Genomic DNA, 19025 nt, shown 5'->3' on the forward strand with positions numbered 1-19025 from the left:
ATACCCTACCCAAGCGTTACTTTACTTGACGAAGACGACACCCATGATCCATTCCTGCTCCACCACACACTTGTCAAGTGTCACTCTGTGATCTGTAATACCAAATTGACAAGCGTGGCTCTCACATGCAGTTAAAAGTATCTTTCTTGGGCCAACCCAACAACATTTCATCTGGGTCAAGTGAGCCAGATAGTTAAACTTGGTACTACAATTCAAAGTTTGTGGGGGCTCTGAGTCCAGAAATAGTTAACCTTGGGAGGCCAAGCCTCTAAGATGTTAACCAATTAGTCATGTCGGTTTTTTTCTCTCCTCTCCTATATAATCCTATCTATCTCCACATATGAGCCATTTAAAATCAGCAACTAACCAAACCATGAAAGATCTAACTAAGATATATTCTTCTGAGCAAGAGTGTATCTATCTATATTCTATACCAAACAACTTGGATCGGCTATGGCAAAAAAAATCAATTGCCACTACTAACTGAACCTATATGCCAGCACTGTTTATTTGCTTGAATCAGATAGGTTGACAAATCTATAAACAGTAACATAGCTAAGCAACAGAACAACTTATTGTATCCAAAAACGTAAACTTTCAAGACTAAGAAAAATCATACAACCAAAAGAGCTGCCAACAAAAATGTTTTCTAAGACTCATGATAGCTTTCTCTATCCCAAAACGTAAACTTTAAAGACATAATCATAGAACCACAAGAGCTGCCAACAAAATGTTTAGAGTCTCATAAGACAATCATGGGCATTCTCACTTGATTTTGGATCACCCAGTAATCATAGTACCAGCTCCTTCATCAGACATAATCTCATGAAGCAGAGAATGCTGTCTCCTCCCATCAATAATACTAGCTGTCTTCACTCCCTGTGCAAGAGACCTTATACAACACTTCACCTTAGGAATCATCCCACCACCAACTTTCCCATCTTCAATCATCTTCTTCACTCCCTTTATATCAATCTCCTTCACCAAGCTCCCCACATCCTCTCTATCCTCCAATATCCCCGCCACATCCGTCAACAGAATCAGCTTCTCAGCTCCCAGCGCCGCCGCGAGCTCCCCCGCCACGGTGTCCGCATTGATGTTATAAGCCTGACCAGCTTCATCAGCAGCCACGGAGGCAATCACCGGAATGTAACCGGAGCCAACGAGCGGACGCAGCACGCTCGGGTCAACCCTCGCGACTTCTCCGACAAACCCCAACTGATCCGAGTTAGGAACCGGCCGCGCGGTGAGGAGACGACCGTCGTGTCCCGACAGCCCCACCGCGGTGGCTCCGGCGGCGTTGATCAGAGAAACGAGATTCTTGTTCACTTTTCCGACGAGGACCATGGAGACGATCTCCATCGTGGTGGCGTCGGTGACGCGGAGCCCGTCGCGGAACTCGGCCGGGATGTTGAGCTGTTTGAGGTAGCGGTTGATGTCGGGACCTCCGCCGTGGACGAGGATGGGGCGGAGGCCGACGCACGCGAGGAGGACGAGGTCGCTCACGACGGAGGCTTTGAGCTCCGGGGAGGTCATGGCCGCGCCGCCGTATTTGACGACGATGGTTTTGCCTCGGAATTTTTGGATGAAGGGTAGGGACTCGGAGAGGATCTCGAATCTGTAGTCCGGTGAAGGTGAGTTTGGAGGCGGTGGTGATACGGCGGCGTTTATGGATAAACGGTGGTGGTGATGGCTGTTGCGAGGTGGAAAGCGGAGGGATGGAGATTTGGGGGTTAGGGGTTTGAGAGGGTTGGAGATGGAGAGGGAGAAGGATTTAGGCGGTGTGTTGGATGTGACGGTGGCCATATCTCTGAGTGAATCGTACCAGAGGAGGCCGCGGCGGCGATTACTGAAGCGAGAGAGTTTCGTAGTTCACTCTATATGAACCACTAATTATAGCCCACGTGGACTTTAGCTTCGGACACTTCCGACGTCTTAAAGCATAGCTAGAAACGACGCCGTGTGTACGTATATCAGATTCTCAGGTTTACCTAAATTATTAAACGGTGTATGTCGCAGTCAAACAGTAAATGTACCAATAATAATTCTCCACGTGGATTTAGAATCAAAAGAGTCCGCCTTGGTTCTAGCCATTTACGACGTCGTAAAGCGTCACTATAAACGAAGTCGTCTGCTTGAACCGCAACGACCGTCGTTTAGTATTGCTGTTGTATGTCTGTCGTAACTCTGAGTGAATCGCACCGGAGGAGGAGGACGCGGCGGCGATAATACTGAAGCGAGAGAGAGTCTCTCAGTTCACTCTATATGAACCACTAATTATTCTCCACGTGGACTTTATAGCTTCGGACACTTACGACGTCTTAAAGCATAGCTAGAAACGACGCCGTGTGTATATATCTCATCTAGGCCTGGGCACGGATCGGATATCCGGATTTTTGAAGGTATTTGCGATTTGCTTCGAATATTACGGATATCTAATTTTCCGATTTGCTTTGATTCGGAAAAATACGGATATTCGGAAAAACGGATATCCGGAAAATAAATAGATATTTGCGGATATTTGCGGATACTTACGGATATCTCATTTGTTTTGATTAATACAAATAATCTTAAAAATTTGATACAAATTTCTTTGGAAAATATTTTTTTTGCATGATATAAAAGATAAAAATTAAAAGATATAGTGAATCTACATATTTTGTAAAATTTTAAACTTAATTAACAATTATAATAACACAAAACTTAAGAAAAAAATTATAATTGTCATAAATGTTTTTTTCCTTTTATGTAATACTTTTATATAAGTAATAATGTGAATAGAATCTGTCAAATCATATGTTAGAATAATAATTTTATACATTTAAATTTTTAAATATAATCAAAATATACATGTATTTATATATTGACGGATCGGATCGGATATTCGATTCCCAAAATTTTAATATTTGTGATTTGCTTCGATATTAACGGATATTGAATTTTAGTATTTGCTTTGCTTCGAAAGCTTACGGATATTCGGAATTTTCGGATCGAATAGTAACGGATAACGAATCGAATCAAATTTCACGGATAAAATGCCCACCCCTAATTCTCATCATTCTCAGGTTTACCTAAACTATTCAACGGTGTATGTTGCAGTCAAACAGTAAATGTACCAATAATCAAAGACTCCGCCTTAACTTCTAGCCATTTACGACGTCGTAAAGCATAACTGTAAACGACGTCGTGTGCTTGAACCGCAACGACCGTCGTTTAGTATTGCTGTTCTATGTCTGTTGTGCTGATCTTTTGTTTTCAGACTTGCACTAAGGCTTCGAATGGTAAAAGCGGTTCAAGCAGTGCAGATCAAGCGGATCAAGCGGATCAAGCAGGAGAAGTGTAGATCAAGCAGATCAAGCAGGAGAAGTGCAGATCAAATGGATCAAACAGAATATGCAGAAGAAATGCGGAACAATCAGAACAAACAGTTATTATAGTTCAGAACAAACAGTTATTATAGTTCTAAATGAAAAAGTCCAAATAAAGTAGATTAAATGTTTAAAAGATTATAATAAAATATATCAAAGTATATAATATATAAATATAGTACATAAATAACAAAAATTATTGCACTAAATTCATAAAGTCACAATTCTAAAATAAAAATTTAATGATATATCTCTTCCATTATTGTTCATATTTCAATTATATTACTATATATTTTCATAATACATATCATAATTAAATATATAAATGAAATATACATCTCCTCTTCATAAGTATACATATTTAAATTATATTACTATATATTTGCGTGATACAAAATACGCATCTCTTATATTAGTATACATATTTAAACTATATTACTATAGATATACATAATATATTGAAATATGTATTATATTAAAATGATTATTTTAAAAAGTAAAAATTATATGACAAAAAATAATAAGTAAAGATATGATAATTTTGTATTGTTAAAGTTGTAAATAAAATAAAGTTAAAATATTATATTTATAAGACTAGATAAATATATTTTAAAGTTATGTGTTGTAACAAAGTTATTTATTGACCAAACAAAAAAAAAGCAGATCAACACCACCAAATGTTAGCGGATGAGATCTGCATGCAGATCTCCTGCTTTTTCACAAAAAGACAAAAAATATTGAACTGCATGCAGATCTCCCGCTTGAACTGCTTTTACAGACAGAAAATGGTGAATGGTGAATGCAGTGCGGGAGAACTGCATGTGACGGGAGAACCGCACTTGTCCCGCTGCTCCATTCGGACCCTAAATCCTGTCCAGATTGTGTAAGTATTGATACGTCAAGTAACTCTGCCCCAGATTACATGATTCATTGTTTAATTGAAAGATAAAACTGTGTTACAAAAAATAAATTGAAGACAAAACTGATTGCTTATCTATACTGAAACCGTAAACTGAACACTAAATTGGTGAAAAGCCCCTTCCTATTCCATTTCGTCTATGCATGCCAAACGTTATTATCAGTACTTCTCAAATGCTCCCTGAGTCTGCATTGTTTTGCCCGAAAAGCTCTTCCACCTCTTGTTAATTCATTTCCTCAAAAATGTTTTGCCCGAAAAGCTCTTCCACCTCTTGTTAATTCATTTCCTCAAAGTACTTTTTGACTGCTTACACTCATTTTGAATTCCGTTAAATCTGTTTGTAACTTGTTTTAATCTAATGCAGTTCATACCTGCGCTTTGAGGTTCGAGCAGATTGTATACAGGTCCTATATTCTCTGTCATATACCATCTAAAGTATAAACTTCTCCCTTATGCATCTGATCTACTGAAACTTGCCCTAAGGTTTCTTGAACACGGATCCCAAAAGGTACCAGAAGACAAGTCACAGAAACGATATTGTGAAGTGTCGTTTTCTTTCCACATGAAACTAGTCACGTTATGCTCGTGATATATATAATATATTTGTTTTGCGTAGGAGAAGCTCTCTAGTGTAAAACTGATGGCATCAGTTATGGTGAGTGAAGACGTGATACTGGCAGGCCTGGATACTGGAACACATATCAGAAGGACTTACTCGAAGTAAGATCAGTTTTGTCCAAAGCTCTTTGTCAGATCCTCCTCAAGACGTACGTGAAGTCTGTGATAAGCTATTGTCATGTAACCCCCCTCCCCCTCTCATAATGTCTTTTTCTTCACTAAGATCAGACTGTATACATATATATTATTTATTATATATTTTACCTTTTCTCCATTTTGTGTGTCACGTGAGAAAGAAATTAGTATGTAGATGTTTCTGCCTTAACTATGGCAGAATATTTCCGAGATTTAGTCAACATTAGTATGTAGATATATGTGGCATTTGTAGCAAGCGATGAGCCTAATCATATTTTTTTTTGCATTTTTCTCATGGAAAATTAGCTTTTAAGCAAAAAAGAAGTATCAATTTAAAACTTTATTTTATTTAATGTCGTATAAATTGTTTATGTTCTGCTAGAAGTTGCTACTAAAAGTGAATGTGCACTGAGCTAAATTAAGCCTACCAAAACAAATTAGTATTACAAAATCTTATTGTATAAAGTTGAACACTTCAAACTTCGAACTTAAAATTTAATCTATAAATTTTGATGTGTTAAAATTATGTTTTATGTTAAACTTTAAAAATAAGAAAGTTTTTGCTTTAATAGTTTTACCTTTTTATTTTAATTGTTTCTATTTTATAATTCAATTTTGAAAATTCTATTTAAGTAAATCGAATCGACACGTTAGTAATTCCAAGTTTCACAAACAACATGTACATTCTAGATTTCCAATTATAAAGAACTTACGTTTAATAGATACAATAAAGAAACTGTTTCGAGCTTGGGGCAACACAATGGAAATGGATTACAAATATAGTACTTGATTGCATATATATAGACCAATTATTTTGCATACGGTCAAATAAAAAATAATTGGTCTAGTGTAATGTATAATCACTTTTATTTTACTACTAATAAGTAAATGGATTTCAATAAGCAACATGGTCATTAGTAGGATGTGGGGAATGAGCATGGGATATAGATGAAGGGAGCGGCGAATAAATCTGAAGAATCTCTAAAAACACTTTCGAGTACATCCTCACGACAGAACACGTGATTCTTGTGTGTGTGTGTGTGTGTGTGTGTGGCTCGTGACTTTGCCTCTCTTTTCTCGCTTCAGTCCAATTCTCCTCCTCAGAACACCTTTACATTTTCTCACTATATATCACTCTAATAACATTGCACATAACTAAAATGAATCCAAATGAACAATTACAATCAGAAGTTAGAGAAATTCGTCTCAATTATGTTTGCAGCAATGTGAATTGACTATATTCACAAAATTTTAACAATATATTCCAACATTTGAATCACCACACAATAACAAAATCAAAATTTAAATAATTTTATTATATTGGTTTTTTTTTTGAGAAAAGACATATTGGTTTTATTGGTATCATGGTTTCGTAATGAACGACGCAACAGAATTGAGCAAATTTAGATTTACAAAGTTATTTTTATTAAAGTTTTTCCAATTGAATCAGAACCAATAAAAAAATGCTTACACTTTTCTTTTGCTCAATTATAGTTTGATCAGTGTATTCTTTTACACCAAACAGATAAATTGGCATTCAATATTGTTACTGTTTTGAGATCCGGATCAGAATTTCTTATTAATAAAAAAATGTGGCTGAACTGTTTAAAAAAAAATCTTATCAACACATAAGTGAAAAATATATTGAAATGCGCCCAGCTTTTTAACCGAACAGGTGAAAACAAAGTTTCAAAGGGTAAAATTTTCCTTCGAAAATGTAAAATCGAAAACGAATGGAAATACAGTATAACCTCTTTAAATTAATAATCGATAGATTAATATCTCTATTAATTAATATAATTTCTTAGTCTCGAATTGAATTTTTGGTTCAATTAGTATCTCGATAAATTAATAATCTCTATAAATTAATAAAAATTTATAGTTTTGGTTTAGTCCCAACATTATTAATTTATAGAGGTTTCACTGTATCAGAATATGCCTAATCGTCTCTAATGAATTGCCATGAGTGTGAAATTTCAATCATCAAAGTGGATAGCAATATGGCATTACTACTACTTTTTGAAATATAATTTGATATCTACAAAAACTAAGGATTATTTTGAAAAATCTTTTCCGACAAGAAAAGAAGAAGACATCAGACTTCTTTTTCTCTCTCTGAAAATAACAGAAGAAAGCAACGGTCACATGCGCGGGTGAAAAAGAAAAAACTATTCTCTTTGAAGAGAAGTGAACCGTGACACTATTTAAACACTCAGCCCTTTCTAAGTTTATCACAACATCCTCTCTTCTTTCTCTTCACTCTCTGCAACACAAAAAATGGAGAAACCATCCTCAATGAAACAATGGAAGAAAGGTCCAGCTCGTGGGAAAGGTGGCCCACAAAACGCTCTTTGTCGGTACCGAGGAGTCAGGCAAAGAACGTGGGGAAAATGGGTGGCTGAGATCAGAGAACCCAAGAAGAGGGCAAGACTCTGGCTTGGATCCTTTGCTACTGCTGAAGAAGCAGCCATGGCTTATGACAAAGCAGCGTTGAAACTCTACGGCCATGACGCTTATCTCAACTTACCTCATCTTCAGCAGAAACAAGGGCCTCCTCTGAACAAAACTCAGAGGTTCAAATGGGTGCCTTCAAGGAACTTCATCTCAATGTTCCCTTCTCGTGGTTTGCTTAACGTGAGTGCTCAGCCTAGTCTTCACGTTATCCAGCAAAGACTAGATGAGCTAAAGAGAAACGGACTTCTATCTCAATCCTATTCTTCTTCCTCTACTTACCTTCTTGATGAGCAGAAGAAACCAGAGATGGACCTGAACGAGTTTCTTCAGCAGATGGGGATCTTGAAGGATAAGTGTCAAGCAGAAGCAAGAGAAGCAGCAGAGTGTCATTACACTCCACCATGGAAACAACAAGAAGAAACTGTAAGTCCTTTCACATCTCAGAGTCTAAGCTGGGAGACAGTGATTGATGAGATGCCAGGAAGTGAAACCTCAGCTATGCATTTCGACCTCAGCAATTTCGAAACCTATGATGATCTAGGTTTCCCTTCCATCTGGAACTTCTGTGGAAGCTTAGATGAGTGAGAGGGATATGTTGTAGATCAGATTCAGAAGTACTGAAGTACACGTGTGGAGTTAGGTTTAGTGTTTTTGTAATAGTGTAGCTAGCTGCATGGATAGAAAGAGATATGCTCAGAGTGCAGTCTCTGCAGCAATAAAATGAGTCAGTGTACTTCTGAAAATGAACAAGTTGTTCTGTTTTTTTTGGTATTCATTTTTTCTCAAGAGTTACTAAGAAGTAGTGAAAGTCACAGTACTTAAAAGAATGATATATGTTTTGTACATGCAACCATGCAAAAAAGCTTACCTACCCTGTATAACAAACAGTACATAAAGATCATGAGATGGTATGAACAAATCTACCTGTAAAACAAGATGTTTGCCTTTAAAAAGACCAGCAGCGCAAACTTGCTGTCAAGAAAAAAAAACGACAAAACTGAATAACATAAAGACGCATCACATGATGCATTAGCACCCTAAGAAAGGTTCCAATGCCAAAGACTAATCAGAATCTGAGTGAGAGAGGCATTATCTCCGTGACACTAATCTTATAGAATGTCCTATCCGTTTCAGACTTTCAGTCAATGTCTACAGATCTTCTGACAGGTGGAAAAGGATGTACAGTAAAATCAAAAACGAAAAAGTAAACTTCAAGAATTCAAACAAACTCAATTCCTTATTCCTCTTCATTCCGATATAAGAAACAATTCAACAGGATACATTTAGTCACTACAAAAGCGAGTAATCATCTCAAGTAACTTGATGCTTCATCAAATTTTTAAGTCTGCGGAAGAGCCAAAAAAGTATAACCTAAAACTCATTTATATATAAGGGCATCACGACCAGGACCAATACCAATGTAATGAATGGGCACACCCACTAGTTCCTCAATCCTCTCAACATATTGCTGTGCAGCCTTTGGAAGATCCGCGTAGTTTCTGATGGAGGATATGTCAGACTTCCATCCAGGTAACACTTCATACTCCACCTAACATACATTTTCACATATATAAACAAGAGTTTAGAGAAGTTGCCATACCAAACATATGTTAGAGAACAACACTTACTTGCAGTTCTTCAAGAAGGCGAAGATCACCAGGGAAGGAGTCAACACGGGTGCCATCACTCTTTTTATAGGCCACACCCAGCTGGATTTCTTCTAGGTCAGAAAGTACATCAAGCTTAGTGAGATTAAGTGACGCAAATCCATTGATCTGACAAGAGAATCTCAAGGCAACAAGGTCAAGCCAGCCACACCGACGAGGACGACCAGTTGTAGTCCCAAACTCCTGTCCAGCCAACCTAAGAAGGTCACCACCTGGTCCCAAATTCTCTGTTGGGAATGGTCCTGAACCCACTCTTGTAGTGTATGCTTTCACCTGACACAAAAAAAACAGAACCATCACAATGCTTTCATGTCTCTTCACAATATATGAGTGAATATTATACACTTACCACTCCAATGAGATCACCAACAGCTCTTGGAGCAATACCAAGACCAGTACAGATCCCACCAGCTGAAGGACTAGAGGAAGTAACAAAAGGATAAGTACCAAAGTCAATGTCCAGCATCGTAGCTTGACCACCTTCAACCAAAACCTTCCTCTTGTGAGAAATAGCATCATTCATGAAATGAACCGTGTCAGTTATATAAGGCTCCAACCTCTCAGCATATCTCTTATACGCTTCAACTTCTTCCCTAAGCATCTCCGGAGTATACTTAAACCCTTTAAACCTTGCAGCTGCATCTGCTAGCAAAACCTCAAGCTTCTGAGGCAAAGTATCCATATGCCTGAGATCACCGACTCTAATACCATTCCTTATCACTTTACTAGAGTAGCAAGGACCTATCCCTCTCTTGGTTGTGCCGATGAACGACTTCGCAAGCTCGGACTCTCTGAGTCCATCAACCTCTTGGTGGAAATCAAACAAGAGATGAGCTCGGTCTGAGACCAAGATCCTTCCTTTACAGGAGACACCGTTGGACTCTAAACCATCAATCTCTTTGAAGAGACCTGGTAAATGAACCACAACTCCGTTGCCAATCACACAAGTGGTGTCCTCGTTGAGTATACCTGAAGGCACAAGGTGAAGAGCAAACTTCTTTCCTTCTGAGTTGTAGATAGTGTGTCCAGCATTAGCTCCACCCTATGGTTACAAAACCAAAACAAAGAAAGACTTAAACTTTGCAACTGCCCTCTATACAAAGTTAACAACTTTCAATACAAAACCACCAAAGACTTAAACTTTGTAACTGCCCTCTATACAAAGTTAACAACTTTCAATACAAAACAACCAAAGACTTAAACTCTGCAACTGCCCTCTATACAAAGTTAACAACTTTCAATACAAAACACCCAAAGACTTAAACTTTGCAACTGCCCTCTATACAAAGTTAACAACTTTCAATACAAAACACCCAAAGACTTAAACTTTGCAACTGCCCTCTATACAAAGTTAACAACTTTCAATACTAATGTTTGTGATTCTCTAAGGTTAACGAAAGGGTCAGAAAGAATCTGAGGGAGAAAGGTGTGAAACTGTGAACTTTTCTACCTGACAGCGAGCGACGATGTCGAAGTGTTGTGCTAAAATGTCAACGAGTTTGCCTTTGCCTTCGTCTCCCCACTGGCAACCAAGCACACCTGAGACTTGACTCAGTGATTCGATTCGTTGGAGAGGTTGCTCGGTGGTGGTTGAATCAGCGGTGACGCTTAGTGACGCTGAGACCGTTGGACGTTTAGGAGAGCAGGGGAGGAAGCTACGAGGGTGGTGGGGTTGAGGATAAAGGCGGTGGCATGGAGCTCCGACGGCGAATCTTGGCTTGGAGTTTAGAGAGAGAGAGGATAGAGACATCTTTGGAGAGAGAAAGAGGGGATGAAGAAGGGGTTTCAAGTGTTAGGGTTCGCCGCCACTCGACAAGAGATTGTTCGAACTGTGTTCAGGTGAATTTAAAATGACCGTTGGGTCCTTTGGCTCATGGAATATGTTCTCTGGATCAACCAAGCTGTACCGAAACCGGGTAGAACAAAGCGATTTAACAAAGAATCCTTCAAACCGAACCGAACCATACAAAATTGTTTTTATATCTGTTAGTATTGGTTTTTGGTGTTCATTTGAAATGTTCATATTTTTTTTTTATTGTTCATACTTTCTAGTTACAGTCGGTTGAACCAGTGCCGTCCCTGAAAATCCAGTGACCTAAATCAATACAAAAGATGTGGCCTTTATTTTATTTTTTTTAGTTTTGAATTTTATTTATAATTACTATATTCTTTTAATATGAATATATTTTGTTTTATACAGGAATATATTTGTTTCATATAGGAAAATGTATCATACTAAAACTAACAATGATTGATATCTAAAATGTAAAATGCATGGTTATAAGTTATAAACTGGTACAGATAGATTAAAATTATTCTACAAAAAACACTAAGAAAGGATGATGACAAAGGAAAAATGATGACTAGATAGTTATCTTATACTAACCGAGTATTTCTACACATGTAAAGAAGATATCAAATAAATCTTTGATCATTAAGTTTATGCATACAATTTAAAATTTTGTGGCTTTAAAATTGTTAAATATAAATGTGGCCTAAAGCTAAAGCTTTATGTGCCTTATGGTTGGGACGGACCTGAGTTGAACCATAAGTATGGTGTGAATTTCAGTTAAACCGAGACTAAACCGGTCTAGGCTATAAAAACACAAATCAGGAAGCCAGTAACTAAACTGAATTAAACATGATATGATTGATACAGTGTTCCAACTATTTTTTATTAAAATTTTGACCAACTTGTTTATGGAAACATTTTCGAGTCAGACTTATCCGCTTTACAACTTGTACTCGTCTCCATGGATCATTATGTAGATTTCAATGCAATGTTATTGTTTTGTGGATCATTATGTAGCTTTCAATGCAATGGTATTGTTTTGTGGATTGTAATTTGTTACAATTTGAAAGCAAGGTTCATGGATTTTCAGGCACTAAACGAATGGTCTAACATCTTAGTAAATATATGTATACACATGATAAGAAAATATTTCTACAAACAAAATCAAAGAAAAACCTCATCAAGTCACTGAAATCTTAATATGAAATGAAATCAATAATGATATAGCAAATTATAATGAAATGAATGAATTGTAAATTATAACTAGTTACGGACTACAAAACATCAGTGCCAAGTACCAGATCATCCAAGTATATGAAGAAACATTAAGTGTAAATTGTAACTAATTACGTCCTACAAAACATCAGTGTCGGATCATATCTAGGAAATCAATTTTACATCATTTCATATTACAAAACAACAATTCAGTTGCAACAAAATCTGCACTATGATTACACAATTTTCATGTTGAAGACAAGCTCCAAAAGTTGATCTAACACTACAAGAAAAATCGGTATTAGTAGCACCCGAAAAACACTATCATAAGGTTTTCATAGCGTTTCGAAGAACGCCGTGACAGCCGCAGCTATAATAGACCCTCCACTTATTGTAGCGTATTTTCATGTGCTATAATAAATATACATATTGTAGCATTGAACGTGTGCTCTTGATTAGTTTTTTTATAGCATTGGTCTACTGTTATAATGTGTTTTTTTTATGACGTTTTTATAACGCTGTAAAATATATTATAATTACATAGATATAATGCTATGTTATTATTTCTCATTTATATTTTTAAATTCATAATTATTAATTAAAATTATAAATTAATATATTTTAATTCACGTTTTAAAAATTAAAATTAAATTCTAATATAACTGGTTTTGTGAATAAAATTATTTATTATTTAATTTTTGGTTTACAAATGTATTGGTTTATTACAAAAAACCGGTTTACATACAAACCCGGTTTATTAACTAACCCTAACCAAACCTAACTGACCCTAACTAAACCTAACTAAACCACGTTCTTTTTCGATCTCCGCCGCACTCCTCGTTGACGCCGAGACCACCAGCCACGAACACCACCGTTCGATCTGCCCGTCATCTTCCTACTCCATCCTCCTCCTCCTTGCGTCTCTGTCTGCTCTCCTTCTCCGCCTTTCTTCTTCTTCTTCTTGCTCGGCTCCACCACATCTGTCGTTTGTTATGCCTCTGCCTCCGCCTCTTCTCTCCATATCCGGCTGTTCTTCATCTTCTTCATCTGTTTTTTCTTTGAATACAGTTTTCAAAACAAAAGCAGAAAAAGATTCAAACTTTCATCAACAATTTCAGACAGGGAGACAATCCAAATTTTTATAATAAAAAATGGGGAGACTTTTACTTACTCTTCTCTGTAGCCAATCCATCGTTCTTCAATATAAACCAAACAGTTACAGATACGCAAAGAGGAAACAGATCGGAAACAAGATCTGGCAAGCAGACTCATCATTCCAGATTCGATAAGAAAAAAAAAGATGAGAGGAAGACACAGAGTAGAGAAATGTGAAAGGGGAGAATTACGGGGTAAGAGGAGAGAGAGAGACAAACACATCTTTACACCTTATGAATTCTTGTCCGTTAGATTTAGGATAATCAACGGTTGTAGTTAAAAGAAAGACTGATCTTCGTCCTTGTGTATTATTGGTCGATTTGTGGTTAAAATAATAAAAAAATCGATTAGTTATATCCATTAGATTGACATAAATTAACGGTGAAGATTGATCTATTGGTTATCCTCGCCATTCTCCCTTATTGGTCAAGGCTTTTTTTTCTTTTTTTCTTTTTATTTCTTCTTCTTTGTTATACTGTTTTTTACATTAAATTAAGTTTATAATTTCAAAAGTATAATTGAAACATTTATAATAAAATTAGCATATTTAAATTTAAGACTGATGTTAAAATATTATATTAAATTAATGACTTTGTATGTAGAGATTAAGTTTGGGGTTTGAAGTTTAAATATAGAGTTTAGGGTATAAAATTATAGTTTTTAAATTTGGAATCAAATATATGGTTTGAGATTAAATTTTCAAAAATTATTAAACTTAGAATTTTATATTTAAGATCTGTGATTAAATTTTTTAAAATGTTAGAGTTTCATCTTATAGAAATTATAATTTATTACAACTTAAGATTTGATGTTTTATGATATATGTAAATATGAGGTGTGTGGTTTAGGGTTTAGATTTAGAATTAATTATAAATTTGAGTTTTAGAATATAATGGAGTTTAATTTTAAAATTTATATTATAACTTTGAAAAAGTTAAGATTTATAACTTTGTATGCAAGGCTTAAGTTTGGGGTTTAGGGTATTAGATTTAGGGTGTAAATTAAGATTTGGTTTTGAGGTTTAGATTTTAAATTTGATAATAGATTTAAACTTTAAGCATAAGTTTAAGATTGAAAAGATTGAATATATGATTTGAGTTTTTATATATTTGGAGCTTAAATTTAATCTTTCTATTATAATGTTGTAAACATTAGATTTATGATTTTGTATATAGGGTTTAAGTTTGGGGTTAAGGATATTGTATAGGGTGTAGATTTAAAATTTAGTGTTTGAGGTTTTGAATTAAAATTTAAGATTAGATTTTTAAACATATTAAATTTTAAATTTAAATATAATATTAAAGTTTTATTGTGAAAATATTGAAGTTTTTAAATTTATGTTTAGAGTTTTAAAATATGTTTTAGGTTTTGCTTAGAATAAAGACAAAATATAAATAAACAAAAAATATTCTTATAAATCGATTTTTTAAAGATTTAAAGTAATAAAATTCGTTTACTTTTGTTAAAAAAAGAACATTCGTTTACTTCTTCATTTTATTTTTATGAACACAAGAGAATCATTCACTTTTAACATTAGTTTTATCCAAGTCCATGAATTGAGCTCAGATATAATCAATTACAATTCCTTTTCTATAAAAACCAAACTAATATAACAGAAAATCTCATACTCAGAATTTTATCATATAATTGTTGAACACAACTTGGGCATAAAAACATCAATGAATCGATGAACAAGATATCAAACCACGAGTTCTGGGCAGTAACGATGCACACCACACTGATGAACAGAGAGCTATGGGAGGTGGTGAAAGATGAAGTTCCAGATCCCCCAATTAAGACTGCAACAACATCTGATACAGACTATGCAAAGAAGATTGCAAGCTTGCGATCTCTCAAAGCAAACGATACTGCAGCTCAAGCAGGAGCTTCGTCTTCAGTGGAATTTGAAGCTTTTTGAGCCTGTACCATCCCACAAAATCTCATCAGTAAATTGCCAAGAACACACTTGAAGCTAACAGCTCTCACTAATGAAAGTGATTCGTTCCCTTAATATCTCAATAGAAACAAGATCAAGACAGAACACTAGCTTGCTTATAAGTTCATCTAAAGGTGATGGTTTAATAACACACACAACTGTCAAGATAAAGAACATTAAAAGAGAGAGTAAGAGACAAACCTTGGAGTCTCTTTTCGTTTTTCTCAACTCCGAGAAGAATGCTTCTTTTCTTAGCTTCTTTAACACTGATGGATGTTCCAATAGAACAAAAAAAAAAACAGATTTAGAAGCCAAAAACAAGAGAGTGGACACCGAAATATTCAAGCTAAAGATCAATATCTAAAACCTCTACCTTGAGAGTCTTTTGACCTTGAAGCATTCAATCCCTTCTGAGCATGTTGAAACTTGTTTACCTGTTTGAAACAAAAGTCTTGAATAAGATGAATCACTCTCTCAGAGACTAAACAAATGAATTACAGCATTAAAAAGCTTCACCACTGGAGTTCATGGAGGAAAACAAAGTCAGTACCAAACAATATGAAAGAGAGAGAGATAAATCAACAAAACAGAGGCAGTGCTGCTCTAAGCTTCACAAAAAGAGACAAATACAACACGAACCATGAATCGATTTTCGAAAACGAGTCATCTCAAGCTTTGAACCCAAACCTTTTGTCGAAATGCCATGGTTGCTCTTCTACAGTTTTGATTCCGGTGACGACGAGAACGGAACAAGACGGAGATGCCGGTTGTGAAGCAAGAACGCGCCAGAGAAGCTTGATTTGGAGCAGGTGCTATCGTGTTGTGGTTTTGTCACCGACTCAGCGATGGATGAGAGCTCCGACGTGACAAACGACGGTGACACTGTTGCGGTGTGAAGCAGAGAGCGGCGGATTGAGGAGCATAGACACGGCGGCGAGGCTCGAGAGTGGACAAGATGCGCCACCGTGTTCGATTGCCGGTGAGTGGAGACCACAGAGTAGTGGTCGGAGCTCGAGAGGGGAAACGGGCCAGAGACGACGAGAGATGAACTCTCTCTTTTTTTTTTTTTTTTTTTTTAAAGAGAAGAGTTATTTTTCCTGGTAAGAAGCTAAGGTAAACCCAAAAAATTGGCTAAGTATTGGCTCCAAAACAAATGTTCACCTATAGTAGTTATTTTTGCTTTCCCGCTTAATAAAATTCTATCTTAGCGCGGATTTAGTGCTACTGTATAGTTATGATCAGATTTTGGCATTTTTGGTAGCAGTTAGTGAATTCGTGCTACTGTGAACTGCTACCAATACTCATATTTCTTGTAGTGTAAATAAAGAAAATGTATACTAATGAAATAACACTATCACAAAATGTGTGATGACTGTTTCCTTCATACTGATGCATCACGTTGCTGAATTCAAAAACTTCTTAGCTGTCCAAGCCGGTTAGAGAATGTTCTCCTGAGGCGAAAAAAATAGTCGAAAAAGCTACAAAACTGATTTAGGTAAGAAATACTTGAATCAGTGCCAATAACCACATGAGAGTCTCTGGCAAGGAGAATTGATTTAGCTAAGCACTATTTGCAACACTCCCAAGAAATAGATCATCCAAGTAAAGAACACTCAACTGAACTTATATCTCTGATATTAACTTGTTAATCTTATATTCTTAGTCATATTAACTGTTTATTGTTCTAGATTGTCATAATGAAAACGGTTGTACTGACCATAAAACTATAATTTTTTTTTCCTTATATTTCCTGTTTTAAATGAAGGTCTGATAGATGAATTGAATATCAGGTACACATATTCATGCATATTACAATGTTAAACAGTTCACCCAAGCAAGGTTTATTGAACTTGTAAATAAAAATGTGAAGATGTATCATGTATCCAATGCCAGTGAAATCATAAATTTCTCACTAGGTAAAAATCAAGGATTTAGTAAATAAAAAACAAGCCTCATCAGTTGGATGGAAGACCAACTATTATTATTACATGAACCACATGTTTATCTGCATCAAGGAAATGGAACACAAAGGTTTTCAAGCATTGGTCTTGCTTGAGGAATTAATAGATTGACAATTGTATTTATAAATCCATATAAATAAACAATTTCACATCCTTTTATTTCACAAAATAACAATTTAACTACAACAAAAACTACGCTATGCTTACACATTTTGCGAAAACTATTGAAGAACATCTCCAAAGTTTGATCTAAATTAAGAAGGTGTATACTAAGGAAATAAACTACAAGTTCAAGTAGTTGCATTATTACTCACAAAGCTGGTGTTTCTCATGAAAATATCTCCAACATTTTAGATATAGTGACTACATATCCCGGCCGGTCCAAGAACACTAACCATAAAGCTGTCAAGAAGCATCTAGACAATCATTTATCTGCAATGTTTCAAATCCACAATCCTATACAACAACCTCCAAAAAAAGAATATAAATAACTGACGGAGTCATTGGCCAAGTGAATTGAGTTAGCCAAGCGATAGTTGGAAAATTCACAAAAAAAACGATCACCCATGTAAAAAGAACTCATCTGAATTTATTTTCTCATCTTAATTGTTTTTATTGCAAATTTTGTTTTGAAAAATATTTTGGACATAATCAAGCTCTCAAACGTACATGAGCTAAGATGGTGAGCAGGTGATTAATCCTAGCAGCCAACATCACCATTTTTTGAGATTTCAAGAATCTTGTGGTATCCAGTTACATTTGTTGATTAAAAAAAGAAGACGTTGAAAAAAAAAGGATCAAAAAAAGAAGACCAGTTACATTTCTCTCTAGCAGTTGTATTTATGAAACTTCTGCTCGAGTTTTCATCTAACAGTAATAATACCTTTGTACCTCTATAGTTATATAATAACTAGGTGTTTAGCCTGTACATATGGGCACAAAAATTTTAAAATTATTTATAAATAGATACATTATCATTCAGAAAACCTTTATAATAATTTTTTCATGTATTCAAAACATTTAATAATAAATTAAACAACATTGTATATATGGATTACGAAATGTTTTAAATTATTTATAAATAGATACATTATCATTCAGAAACCTTTATAATATTTTTTTCATGTATTCAAAGCATTTAATAATAAATTCAACAACATTGTATATATGGATTTATCTTTCTTTTTAAAAAATATTATAATTTTATGATATAGATAAATTAAAAAACAAATTATTTATATATATATATATATATATATTTTAAATGTTATAATATTATGATATAGATGATGGGTAACACGATATAAAGTATTTTTAGATAATTATTAATATCAGAACAATAAATTCGTTTTTAATTTATAAAATTATATATTATTTTATTATTATTAATTAAGGATATAAAAGATATTAATCACTATAATTTTTCCTGTATTTCCTTTTTATGTTTGTATGTCGTTCCGATTCAAATTTATGAAAAGCATTTTTTCAAAAAAAAAAAGATAACAACAAAATATATAAGTTATCTTATTTTATTAAAAAATTAATCTGATTAATATAAATTCGTTTTAATTATATATACAAAATCATTAAAGGTAGTATCGATATTAACCACTTTAATTTTTAACGTGGGAGTTCAGTTGCGAAAAATTACTTCGCAAATAATTATATAGATTATAAAAACAAAATTTGATCAAAATGAAACAAGTTAAAAGACTAAAATTAATTTAAACAAATATGAGACACACCAAATATTTTGATTATCGTACAGTTATATTTATACGAAATTATGTTGTTCTGTAAATATA

At 34.8% G+C, this 19025-nt stretch overlaps 3 protein-coding genes and 1 long non-coding RNA gene across 4 annotated transcripts; 1 reads left to right on the plus strand and 3 right to left on the minus strand.

The window, feature by feature from the left end:
• Positions 1-534: 534 nt before the first annotated feature.
• On the minus strand, positions 535-1958 carry LOC108838945 (acetylglutamate kinase, chloroplastic-like). The gene has a single exon (XM_018611799.2). It carries the CDS (start codon positions 1804-1806, stop codon positions 781-783), a length of 1026 nt encoding a protein of 341 aa, XP_018467301.2. The 5' UTR covers positions 1807-1958; the 3' UTR covers positions 535-780.
• A 5351-nt stretch (positions 1959-7309) lies between these two features.
• Positions 7310-8184, plus strand: LOC108836297 (dehydration-responsive element-binding protein 2F-like). The gene has a single exon (XM_018609472.2). It carries the CDS (start codon positions 7318-7320, stop codon positions 8077-8079), a length of 762 nt encoding a protein of 253 aa, XP_018464974.1. The 5' UTR covers positions 7310-7317; the 3' UTR covers positions 8080-8184.
• A 525-nt stretch (positions 8185-8709) lies between these two features.
• Positions 8710-11011, minus strand: LOC108833210 (adenylosuccinate synthetase, chloroplastic-like). Its single transcript, XM_057008539.1, has 4 exons — positions 10612-11011; positions 9511-10203; positions 9123-9434; positions 8710-9043 (listed from the first exon to the last, which is right to left on the minus strand). Exons 1-4 carry the CDS (start codon positions 10909-10911, stop codon positions 8873-8875), a joined length of 1476 nt encoding a protein of 491 aa, XP_056864519.1. The 5' UTR covers positions 10912-11011; the 3' UTR covers positions 8710-8872.
• A 4031-nt stretch (positions 11012-15042) lies between these two features.
• On the minus strand, positions 15043-16122 carry LOC130511605 (uncharacterized). Its single transcript, XR_008945100.1, has 4 exons — positions 15947-16122; positions 15633-15693; positions 15461-15525; positions 15043-15243 (listed from the first exon to the last, which is right to left on the minus strand). It is a non-coding gene; the product is annotated as an uncharacterized LOC130511605 (long non-coding RNA).
• Positions 16123-19025: the final 2903 nt, after the last annotated feature.

Source organism: Raphanus sativus, chromosome 4 (genome assembly GCF_000801105.2).
Source record: "Raphanus sativus cultivar WK10039 chromosome 4, ASM80110v3, whole genome shotgun sequence".
In the NCBI taxonomy this organism is placed as follows: domain Eukaryota; kingdom Viridiplantae; phylum Streptophyta; class Magnoliopsida; order Brassicales; family Brassicaceae; genus Raphanus; species Raphanus sativus.